Source organism: Pelodiscus sinensis, chromosome 2 (genome assembly GCF_049634645.1).
Source record: "Pelodiscus sinensis isolate JC-2024 chromosome 2, ASM4963464v1, whole genome shotgun sequence".
NCBI classification, from domain to species: domain Eukaryota; kingdom Metazoa; phylum Chordata; order Testudines; family Trionychidae; genus Pelodiscus; species Pelodiscus sinensis.
The window spans coordinates 213,396,145-213,408,453 of NC_134712.1; the positions used below are offsets into that span (position 1 = coordinate 213,396,145).

The following is a 12,309-nucleotide window of genomic DNA, read 5'->3' on the forward strand; positions in this document are numbered from 1 at the left end:
TAATTGTCCTTGAGGTTCTGTCAAGAATTTGGTGGAATGGATCAGCTGGGAGGGGAATGAAGATCAAGAATCCCAGATGTGTTTCCCAATCCTGAGAGAGTAGTTTGGCATCTGTTTTCTGCATTCTTGTGCAGCAAATTCCAATATTTGTAGGAATCGGCTTTATACAAAGTGCTCCCGGCAGCACTAAGCGTTCATTTCCCCCTCTCCACTGTAAGCTCTTTGGGGGCAGGGACTGCTCTTTGTTTTTGTCTTGTCAAGGTCAAACACATTGTGATTGCTTAGCGAAATAATAATAAAGCCCGGGCCATGCTTCATTTAGTAATATTTATTATTGGGTGTCCGTACCGCTGTTGCCTATGGGGCCCTTTGAGGGGCTCCAGCAACATAAATAATTATTATTGTGCTTATAAAGCACCTAGCAGAACAGTACCCCAGTTATGACCGGGGGTCCTTTGGCGCTGCCTCAGAGCAAATAAGAATCCTCCGAAGGTTTTTGCTCCCTAATGATGTCTCTCGCTTTCCCCCCCGGGGTGCATGCCTCTGGCAGTTGCGCTAGCGGCGACCCTTGCGGTATGTGGCTGCCTTTGGCAGAGGCACATGAAGGATTTCATTGAGTGTGAAGACAGAGAGCAGAGACAGAAAGCAGAAGGAGGCGGCTGCAGCCTTTGTAGTCGGGGAGGAATGCGGAAATGTTAAAGCACTATGTCAAACTTTTTTGAAACGGGGTCAAGTCACATTCAGCCAGCGTGGGAAAGCAAGGGGAAAAAAAGTTGAGGGGGGGGGGGGGGGCTTGCGAGCTGTGCTGCCGCCGCTGTTCTCAGAGAGAGCAGGAGCCGAGCGAGGCTACAGAGAGAAGCAGCGGCAGAAGGCGGCGTGGAGGGCTGGTTTCCGAACCCCGCACACGGGGGAGCCCTGCAGGACTTTGATCCGCTGCAGCCTGGCAAACGCGGGACTTTGAGTCACGCTTTTTTTTTTTTTTTTAATTTTTTTTTTTCCAAGCGGGAGGGGAGGAGGGAGGGTGGCGGGCCGAGGCTGATCTGAATTAAAGCTCCCTGGGCAGGAAGGTGCTGCAGGAGGATGCGAGGGGAAGGCAGCAGCAGTAGAGCCGAGGAGGCGCAGTTGCTACCTGTGTGGCCCGGGGTGCTACAGCAGAGACCTGCTGGAAGCATCATGTGAATATTTATTACCCGGTTCGGGTCTTGGCTCGCGGGAAGCGAATGGGAGGTTTGCCTCCAGGAAGGTGACCCCCCCCTCCTCCCCCAGCGGGAGATTATCTGGGGCTCGTGCGGCGATCGGAGCAGCGTGGAGCGGACCAGGTAATTTGGAAGTGGCCATGTGCTTCCTCTAGTCTAGTGTTACTGCCGAGTGCTCCGCAGGCCCCCTTCCCCGCTGGGTGGCTTGCGGCGAAGGGGGGCTTCTCTGCCTCAGGCGGCGTGATTGTGAATCTGGGGCTTTGTGGGGGGCCGGCCCCCCAAGATGTTCATCCCTGGCGGGAGGGGTGTAATTGCTGCCGCCCCCCCCCCTTCCTCCCCCCCCCTTCCTCGCCTGTGTGCGTTCTTAGTAGGGGATGGGGGCAGGGAACCGCCGTGCATGTTCCCTGGGCACGAGGCTGGGGGGGCTTCACGCCTGTTTTCGGGTGTTTCCGTGGGTGGCTCCCCCACGCTTCTTGTGGGGACAGTCCCCCTGTGCCGCCGCCGCCGCATGCATCCGCATGCATCCCTATTGGGCTGGTCGGGGGGAGGGGGCTCTCTGCACGCCTTCTCCCTCGGGGGTGCTTTTGTCCGTCCTCCGGCCCCATCCCGCAGCGTCCTCGCTGGGGAATTCGTGCGAGGGGCTTGCCCGGGCTCGCAGTCCTAAAACGTATGTTTCCAGAGGGTGATTCTCGGCATTCAGGGCTGGTGGGGGGCTGGTTGCGGGATTCCCCCGCGCGCTGTCCGGGGGGGGTTGATGGTGTGCCCCGCGGGCTGTCTTAACGGGGAGACTGGTTGGGGGTTCCCCCGCGGGTTGTCCTGTTGGGGGCATTGGCTAAGGGGTGCCCCGCGGGCTGTCCTGATGGGGGGATTGGCTGGGGGTGCCCCGCGGGCTGTCCTGGTGGGGGGATTGGCTGGGGGTGCCCCGCGGGCTGTCCTGGTGGGGGGATTGGCTGGGGGTGCCCCGCGGGCTGTCCCGGTGGGGGGATTGGCTGGGGGTGCCCCGCGGGCTGTCCCGGTGGGGGGATTGGCTGGGGGTGCCCCGCGGGCTGTCTCGGTGGGGGGATTGGCTGGGGGTGCCCCGCGGGCTGTCCCGGTGGGGGGATTGGCTGGGGGTGCCCCGCGGGCTGTCCCGGTGGGGGGATTGGCTGGGGGTGCCCCGCGGGCTGTCTCGGTTGGGGATTGGCTGGGGGTGCCCCGCGGGCTGTCCTGGTGGGAGGGCTGGGTGGGGGCGTGCCCCGCGGGCTGTCTGGGGTGTCCGTAGGGGGATTCCCCCCGCGGGCAGTCCGGGGGTGGGCCGGGGGCTGCTCCTCCGGGGCACGGATTCTGCCTGGAGCAGCAGTTGCCGAGGCGAAGGGCCCCGCGGCGCAGCAGGAACAGCTCGGGCCCCGGCGCTTGGAGCCGGAGCCGCACTGCGAGGCCAGGCCCGGCCCCCCGACCTCACACGCGCGCGCCGTGGGAGGCTCGGAGCAGCCGCTCCGCCCGCGGCACGCAGCGGCCTGGCCGCGCGGCACCTTCCTGCCTTCGGCGGGTCAGGCAGCTGCTGCTCCGGAGCAGGGGTGAGCCCCTCCGCGGGGGCATTTCACCTGCTAGCCCCTCCCCGCACCCCTCCCCCTTCACTATCTTGCTAGCCCCTCCCCTGCACACCTCCCCATCACTAACCTGTTAGTCCCTCCCCCCTCCCTCCCCATCAGTAACCGGCTAGCCCCTTCCCTGACCTCCTCCCCACATCGCTAACCTCTCCCCTGCACTCTTCCCCAGACCCTACCACTAACCTGCTAGCCCCCGCCTACACTTCTTCCCATCCCCTCCCCTGCAGTCCTCCTCACTCCCACCACTAACCTGCTAGCCCCTCCCCTACACTCCTTGCCCTCTTCCCTGTACTGTTCCCCAGACCCCACCACTAACCTGCTAGCCCCACTTCTGCACTCCTCCCTCCTCCCCTGCTCTCCTCTCCATCACTAATCTGTTACCCCCACTCCTGGACTCCTCTTGACCCACCATTAGTGACTTGCTACCTCCTCACCTGCAGTTCTCCCCACCCCCATCACTGACCTGCTACTCCTGGACTCTTCTCAGACCCCCATGACCTGCTACCCCCTTACCTAGTCCCCTTCCGTTATTGACCTGCTAACCCTCCTGGGATTCTCACTTCCCTCCCCCCACCCTCCATATCATTGAGCTCCTACCCCCACACCTGGGGATCTACCCACTCCCATCAGTGACCTTCTCCCTTCTTCTCTGGACTCTTCCCTCTAGCCATCTCCAACACTGAACTGCTGCTCCCTTCCCTGGGACTCTCATCTCCTCTGCTATGACTCAGCCCATCCTCATCCTGCTACCCTCTTCTATAGGTCTCTGCTCAGCCAACCCACATCTCCGACATATTGTCCCCCCATTCCCAACACCGCACTGGTACCTCCTGCCTTGGGACTATGTCCCATTCCCCCATTCCAAACGCTGAGCGAGTACCACCCTTACTTGGCATTTACTTGCTACTCCTCCTCTCCCTTTGTACCAACCCTGTAACCATATAGTCCTTTTCATGCCTTGCAATCCTATAGCATTCCACTTGCTCCCATTTTCTGCATCATATTGCATCCTTCAAACATCCATCTCATCAAATAATATATGTCAGTCTGTTTTTCTCAATTATGTAACCATGTAAAGTAATTAGTGAATGGAAGGTGCAGCAGTTGCATGTGACAAACAGGGAGGATTGATGCTGAAGAGGCGATAACCCCAGCACTAATGAACTTTTGGGTTTTGTCCCTTAGATCTGATTTCCCAGACAATGATCCCAAAGATGATATGATAATTGCTGGTGACTGAAAAAGAGAAAGCACTTTGGGGACTGTACTGAAGCAACACAGGGAGCAGGAGGGAGAAATACTTGTGCCTGCTTCTCCAGCAGTGCTGGCTCTGCAAGCTGTGTGTGCGGTGCATTTTCAGCATAGCAGATTACTAGTCAGGAAACAGCCAGTTCAACAGCTGGACCTGAGACACTCCAGAGTCAAGAGAAGAAGCAGCACCAGCATGGACAAGGACAGCATGGGCCTGGCTGACCAGCAGTATGAATGTGTGGCTGAGATTGGTGAAGGAGCCTATGGGAAGGTGTTCAAGGCCCGAGACTTGAAGAATGGAGGTCGTTTTGTAGCCTTGAAGAGAGTGCGGGTGCAAACAAGTGAGGAGGGAATGCCACTCTCCACCATTCGTGAGGTGGCAGTACTGAGACACCTGGAGACCTTTGAGCACCCCAATGTGGTCAGGTGAGGCTCTAGAGTGGAACCTATGGTCAGCTGGGGTCCAGTTTTGTTACATGATAGAAGGGTGGATTTGGACACTAATTTGAGTAGATGGATGGAATGAGCAACTAAAATGATACATGGAAAGTGATGTCAAGATTTTAGTAGGCAAGCATGCCACCTACCTGATATCACCTCATCCTTTTTCTCTGCCACCCACAAACAGAAACCCATCTCCAGAAGCATAGGCATGTGACATAAGTGTTTGAGTAGATGCGCAAGGAGCCACAAATACCCTTTGAGCCCCACAGGCACAACAAGCAGGAATGAAAAGAGATAACTCTTTTGTCTTGGGTGTCCACTCAGCAGATTTTTGGCACCCCTATTCATTATGAAATTGGCAGTGGGTAATGTGATGATCCCTCCAACTTTAGATGCACAGGTGTGGGAAGTTGTGCAATTCTAGTTCAGTGTGTTAAGCAGAAGCAGGAAAAGTGACCACTTAGGACTTCATTGGAGGGAGAGGGGGACTTGTAACCACAGATACAGAAATACAGTTTACAAGCCCTGCTTCTGAAATATCAAGAAAGGTACAAGGATTTCCATGTTGTGACTAGAAATTCTCAATACCCAAGCCTAAAGTTATTGAACAAAGGCTGCTTTTGTTATAAGCCTTTATATCTTTATGTATTCAACATTGTGATTTATATGACATGTCACTTTTGAATGGCTTATTAATCCTTGTTGGTTGTGCCTAGGGATGCTGGAAAACTTAAGGAAACTTAGAGGGAATTTTGCTGGAAATATTGTAGGAATTTGCTGTGAACATTGTAGGAATTGCCCTCTACTGTGTAATTGCTTTATTAGCAAATGGTCATACATTGTAAACTTATTGCATGATTGCAGGGCTAAGCGAAATCAGCAGAGAGTTTTGGAAAGTTCTTTTGAGCTATTTCTTTTCAAAATATGTAGAATTCATTATTAATCATACATTATGAACTTTAGCAAATGGACATTTTATAGGGGGTTTACCTGTACATGAGGGTGTGATACTACACTGATCTGCACTTTAGGTGAGAATGAAATGTAAACAAATACATCTCCGATATTTATGCATAAGCTCAAATAGTGCAACATTAGACAGCAAAATGAAGACAGTTCATACTTTTGTGATGCCAGATCTCATATAGGCCTAGGAAGCAAAAGTACAAGATGAAGAATACGATGTCAGCTCTGAGATTGTTTTAGGGTCTGGAGTTGAGGTTCCATATTGAAACTGCAACAGGAGAATGGAAATTAGGGCAATTGTTTAAATACAAAGGTAAATAGATAAGCTGTCATTCTCTTTTCCAAATGTTTGTGGCAGTAGAGTCTTATTACTCCAAGGATTTGGTAGGCAAAGGATTTACGTTCTAAAAATAACTTAGAAAATAATGTCTTTTTTTAAAATGAGAGGAAGGCTTTCCCTTACTGTATGTCTTTTAGATCTCAACTGGACTCCAAGCAGACACCTCATTGAGATTAGTGTGTTGTAGACTGGAGTTTATATATTTGTTGTTTCTGTTGTTTGGATAGTGACAGTTTTTTTATGGCTATCTAGTAATACAGAGGACTAGAAACTTAGTATACATTTTTCAAATGTGGGTATTTAAAGTTGAACAGCATATCCATATGGTGCTTAAACAAGTGGCTTGCTTTAAAGGTACTCTGTGATTGCACACTGTTTCTGTTGTAGGATTTGGGTGTGGTCAGAACTTCTAAAATTCAGGCCTCTTATTTTGGTGCCTAGGTACAGATTTAGGTGCCTTATTTTAGCCACTCTCCATTTGCAACTTTTGATCTTTGTTTGTTTGTTTACTTGTTTGTTTGTTTTAAATGAAAGCCTAGATGGTATAGAAAAAATGAAAATCCTGGAGATGCTTAAATATAAGACATACCAGTGGCATTTTTGTCCCTGCTGGGGTCACTCCATATACACTCCATATCCAGAAAGAGGGTCAGTTCTTGAACCTTCTAATTTTCATAAACCCTTTAAAACACTTTTGTAAACACTTTAACACAGCAAAATCACAGAGAGCAAAATGTCTGAAAAAGAGGGTGCAAATACAGACTTGTTTTGTTCAGACTAAAATGCAGAGCAGCCTTTAGTTGGTGTTTTACAGATGTATCACAAGTGAAAATATTTATAATAAGATCAAATGAATAATGTATCACGTCCGAGCAACAAGTACTTAACCATGTACTTTTGAATATGTAGTTTTAATAGAAATGTATCTGGAAGAATGTTCCAGGACTTAATTACATTTTCTTGAAGCCTGCAGTGCTTGCTGCAACCAGCATTTCAGATGCCACAGGTTGGGTCATTATGTACTAGTGAGTTTGGCACCTTTACCGCACCTTCTTTCCATCTGTGGAAGTAAGAAATAAAAAGCAAGTTCACGCAGTAATTCTTCTGGAATGGAAGAAATTCTATTTAAAAGCATACCTTTATTTTCTTGGTATCTTTTGAGTAGGAGGAGATTAAAGTATTGTTCTGGAGTATTTGAAATAATTTCCTTTTAATGAAGACTAACTTGTTTGTATAGGAAGGAACAAATATTTAAATGTTTTGATTCCTTTACCAAACATAGTAGAGGATCTTATAATTTCTTGAGATTACAGGATTACTTTTTTGTATTATGTAAATATATCCAGAAAAGAAAATGTTGAATACTAAAATCTGCTGTTTCACTCCATTGACCTGTCTGCACGCAATTATGAAATGTATTTTGTTCATTACAAATGTTGAGTATCTGAGAAACCAGTCTAGAAATGAGAACCTTGTCAGTATTCATGAATAAGGTAGTGAAACATGCAGCATTTTCACACTAGGATAAAAACTGCATCATTATCAGATAACTAGAATAAAAAAATTAAAGTAGCATTTAAAGTCAAGTATCATAGTGAATGGGAAATTTCTCTTTTTCAAAATAAGTGATAAATGAAAGTATAACGCAGAAAAGGGTGTGCTGAGCAATGAAATGTGTGAGTCATGAATTGTTCAATAAAACTCATGATGGCTGTATGAATCAGAATATAGACAAACTTCCAATAATTGTGCCACACATGATCAATGCACCTGAACAAATTTGCTTCCATCTGCTCGCGTCAGACAGTATATATCAATACACCCACAAATGATACAACTTTCAGTGAACAATAGAACTTGCTTTGTCTTCTTCCTCTTCCTTTGGAAACCCCCGTCGGTCCAGTGATGCTGATGTGGTTTTAGTGTGCAGGAATGGCCAGGTCATGGTGCCCTGCACTGAATGGGATTTTTCTGGCTGTCCCCATGGAGTGGAGGATGAAAAATGATTGGGGCCTAGGATGACCAGGTGCATGGGATGTCCAGGTAGACCTTTTGCTACATGAATTCAGCTGTCACAGATCTCTGTGGAGCTGGATTGCAGAAATGACAAGAGGTACTGTAGACTCAGGGTTATCATAGTGCAGTGGTCACCAACCAGTAGATTGGGATCTACTGGTAGATTTTGGAGCCTCTCACAGGTAATCCTGACTGGTTTGGCCAAGAGGTTATCAAGTGCCAGCACTTCAGCTGCCCCTCCCCCCACTGCTGTGCATCTCCTGCCCTTTGCCTTGGAGCTGCCCCTCCCCCTTGGGAGCCTCCTGCTTTCTGTGCAGGGAAAGGGACGAGAGGAGGGGTGCTAATGTCAAGGTGTCCCCTCCCACTCTGTATCCTTTCTCTACACAGCAGAGGGGGGGCACAACAGGACTTGGGATGGAGTTTGCTGGTTGCTTTAGGGAGTGGTCCAGGGTCAGGACAGGGGTGAACTTGCCTTAGCCCCACTGCACCACCACCAACTCAAGAGCCACCTGAATAAGCAGTACCCTGCTGGAGCCTACATCCTGAACTCCTATACCAGTCATGAACCCCTTCTTGCACCCCAAGTCCCTGCCGCAGCCTTGCGTACCCCTGCGTCCAAATGCTATCTAAGAGCCTGTACCTAGAATCCCCTCCTGCATCCCAACTGCCTGTCCCAAGAGCAGCTCAGAGCCCCTCTCACACTCCAGATCCCTTAATCCAAGACCAGAGCCTGCTGCACCCCAACCCTCTGCCCACGCCTGATGAAAGTGAGTGAGGATGGGCAAGAGAGGATGGAGTGAGTAGGGGTGGGGTCTTGGAGAAGGGGCGGGAAGGAGGCAGGGCAAGGGCATTTACATTTGAGGTAGATCTTGGATTGAACTTATATTCAAAAAGCGATCTCATGCTCCAAAAGCTTGGAGACAACTGTCATAGTGGTTTGGATTTCTTCCCACAGCCCCTGAAAAACAGTTTATGCCCAAGCTACTTGGCATTGGGATGGTAAAGGTTTTAACCCGGTTGACAGAAATGTCACAATGGGCTACACTTTTAAATAACCATTAATAACATTACAACTTTTTCTAACCATGCTGTTTTTTGCTAATTCAGCTTCTGTTCACATTGTTTCAGTCCTGGCTCTCCTTCTCCATATTTCTATATTGCAGTGCTGAATTTGTGACATCACAATTGCTTCTACTCCAACAGATTGTGAATTTTATTCTGACTTCACTGCAGGATTAATCAGAAAGGGTATGTCTACACTACCCCGCTAGTTCGAACTAGCGGGGTGATGTAGGCATACCGCACTTGCAAATGAAGCCCGGGATTTGAATTTCCCGGGCTTCATTTGCATAAACTGGGTGCCGCCATTTTTAAATCCCGGCTGGTTCGAACCCCGTGCCGCGCGGCTACACGTGGCACGGGGTTCGAACCAGCCGGGATTTTAAAATGGTGGCACCCAGTTTATGCAAATGAAGCCCGGGAAATTCAAATCCCGGGCTTCATTTGCAAGTGCGGTATGCCTACATCACCCCGCTAGTTCGAACTAGCGGGTAGTGTAGACATACCCAAAGAGGAGCTAGGCTCAAAATGAGAAAGAGTTTGCTTGTGTAGAAAATGTTCTCTCTTTCACATTTGCCTAGGTATGAAAGTTCCTCTGAGTCAAGACATTTTATTCTATTTTATTAAAACTAAAGAAAGATCTATGTGAGCAAATTTTGTCATGCATTGCTTTTAAAAAAAAGTATTTTGTGTATTAATAGCAATTCATAGTATTACAATTAAGTTGTTCATCTAGCCCGCTGTTCAGATAGGAAGATGAAATGCTTCGTTAAAAGATGATATATATAGTAGTTAAATCTGGCACAAATTAGTCTAGCACTTATGTAACTTACTGCTGTTCTATTTGGGGGGGAAATGAAATATATGTAGACAAAGGACAGACTTTGCCAGGAATGAATGACATATTAGATTCAGGAAATTCCTGTGTGTAAAACTGGGAGTATTACTTGCTGTAATAGATTTGTAAAAAAAATCTTCTTATGATCACACTGTAAAATGCAGCTCTATATTGTATTCATTTTACATTTTTCCTGCTATTAATCAGTGACTAGTTTTAGTTAATCAGGCTTCATGCTAGAAATATGCATTCAAAGAAAGTGCTACAAGCGAGGGAATACTCAGATTCCAAATGTTTTCAAGACAAATATATTTAACAGTTTTAGCAGGATTATGAATGTTCAAGGTCCTCAAGCAAAGAGAACATACTCACAAAGCCCTATATTTTTGTTTCTTGGCACTTAACTTTCCCAGAACTCTGGCTTTTTAGTATTGTTGGGAGTTAACGGGTCTTAAGAGCTCCAGATAGACAAATCCTGATTAGAATTTGGTGATCTGAAATGTGCTCCTGCTGTTAAAAGAATTGTCAAAATTCTGGCACCTTTAGCTTGTATTTACTGAATGCCTCAATTGCCAGCCTAACAAGGGCATTCAGCACACAAATACAGAAAATCTCATTTCTCTCTTTTGTTAGTTTCCAAGACATGTAGCCCAGATAATTGACTCCAGCTCCTACATGATGGTTTAGCCAGTTGGAGGCATTACATTATTCAATGACCTCCCTGTAATATGGAGCCAGTCTATAGGAAACCAAATAAGTATCATTCCTTTACTCTATTTGTACAATTTGACAATGGTTTGGGGGCCTTTTAATATTGTCCCAAAGGATGTAAAATATCAGAAGACAATATTAACAATTTTGTAGGCTATGCTTTATAGAAAAAAGCCAATGTTTGCTTCACTCCCTGTAGACAAGCTCAACATTTCAGAGGTATTTAATAGTCTAATTCCTGTAGCATTACAGTGTAATAGGACCATATAAAAATAGAGCATACAGCCTAACAATAAAAATATAACTTGAGTTTTCAGTGTCAAGTACCCTCGTTTAGCCTGATTATTGGCAGCATTCAGAACAATAATTCCCTTTGCAGGGTGAATAAAATTTTGGTTTTGTGTTTTTAATTCAAATGTACAAGTGGAAAGGAAATTTTGAAATATAGACACTAATATTCATTTTTTACTTCCATGGATGTTAATATTGGTTGGTAATAAATTTTAAACGACAGTCTACTGAAGCCATTCAGAAGTTGCATCAAACACTTTGTGTTAAAGTGCAACAGTTTTATTTTAGGGGGCAGTAGTCTCCAGTGAATTCTGTTTCCTTCCTTCCTTGCTTTTACTGCCAAACTAATGTTATAACTTAAAGTGTGCAATATCACTCCTACAGGTCAACATCATTCAATCAATTTATTTTTTATAGAACTCTGTATGTGATGCATGACAAGCCACTAACAATACAGAGAGATAAAATAGTAAATATATATTGTCAGAATCTGAGATTCTCAGAAGGCAGAAAGGGCAAAGTAATGTGCAAAGATGGAGGAAAGTAAAAGGAAAGGAAACTGAGATTTAAGAGCAGTCATGGTAAAACTACAAGGTAAAACATGGTAAAATTGCACATTCGTTTCAATTAGAGAAGAATGGAAGTATGAAATAAGAGGGGGGAGAAAATCAGTGGGATTCAAACTAACACCAAGAAGATGGTTTGTAGTCAAGATTTGAAGGGAGGAAATCACTTGAAGAAAGGGAGAATGTCCCAGATTTATAGGGTGAGGTGAAAAAGTGAGCCTTACCAACGCTGGAAGATTATATGGAGATGGAGAGCTGAGAACAATACTGGAGAAAGGAAGGGTAATCAAATCAGAGAACCAGTGGCTGTAATGTTAGTGAACCACTAAATGAGATTTTGGAAATCAGAGTAATTTTGAATTGGATCTGCAGATGGCTAGGATTTGAAGAAGTCTGAAAAGGTGACTAAGGAGACTAAGTTCCTGAAATAAGAGAATAACTTGGTTCAATCAGTATGAAACGCCTGTAGTTCTGATAATAGGCACTTAAGGGAGATCACAAATGAGCATCTAGTCTACCTTTGAGCATCATGTGCTTACTAATAGATTAAGTAAGTGATGCTTGAATAAATATCCGTGAAAAGCAGGGCAATATAATGCTGAATGAGACGAAAGAGGTTGAAGATGAAATGGTAGTTCAAATCTTGGAAAATCCACTCGCAGAGTTGAATACAAGCTTTCTTAAGTGAATGTTATTAAAATCTTTTTATTGAAAGTTTCCAAGGAGAACAGCATAGTGTCGTATAACATTTTCCAATGTGAGGGGTATTTTTATCTTGCACTCTTCATATGGTGAGAATGTAAATGTTTATTGATTAACCAACACTAATATGTGTGCCATAAAAATACCATTACTCATGTCCCATCCATATGTTGTGTTAATTTGCTCTCTTATACATTCTATCCCTAGAAATGAAAAGGTAACTGTTGGCCTCAAAATTATTTTTGAAATCAGTCTCCGACCTAAATAGCAACCAGCTAGTTATGTCCAGGTGATCACTTCAGATACCAAAATGAAGATTTGTCTGAATTATACCAATTCA

The 12,309-nt window shown here is 46.2% G+C and overlaps 1 protein-coding gene across 3 annotated transcripts in view; it reads left to right on the forward strand.

The window, feature by feature from the left end:
* The first annotated feature begins 820 nt into the window (after nt 1–820).
* Nucleotides 821–12,309, forward strand: part of CDK6 (cyclin dependent kinase 6) — a 210,773-nt gene continuing 199,284 nt past the window's right edge. The window contains exons 1-2 of one of the 3 annotated variants that reach the window (XM_006114476.4): nt 821–1,319; nt 3,971–4,462. In XM_006114476.4, the coding sequence (XP_006114538.1) occupies nt 4,230–4,462 (233 nt within the window). In that variant the 5' untranslated portion in view covers nt 821–1,319; nt 3,971–4,229. Of the gene's footprint in view, nt 1,320–1,713; nt 1,864–2,617; nt 2,753–3,970; nt 4,463–12,309 lie in introns of those variants that run through there. The other 2 variants (XM_075922365.1, XM_075922366.1) reach the window with 2 other exon arrangements.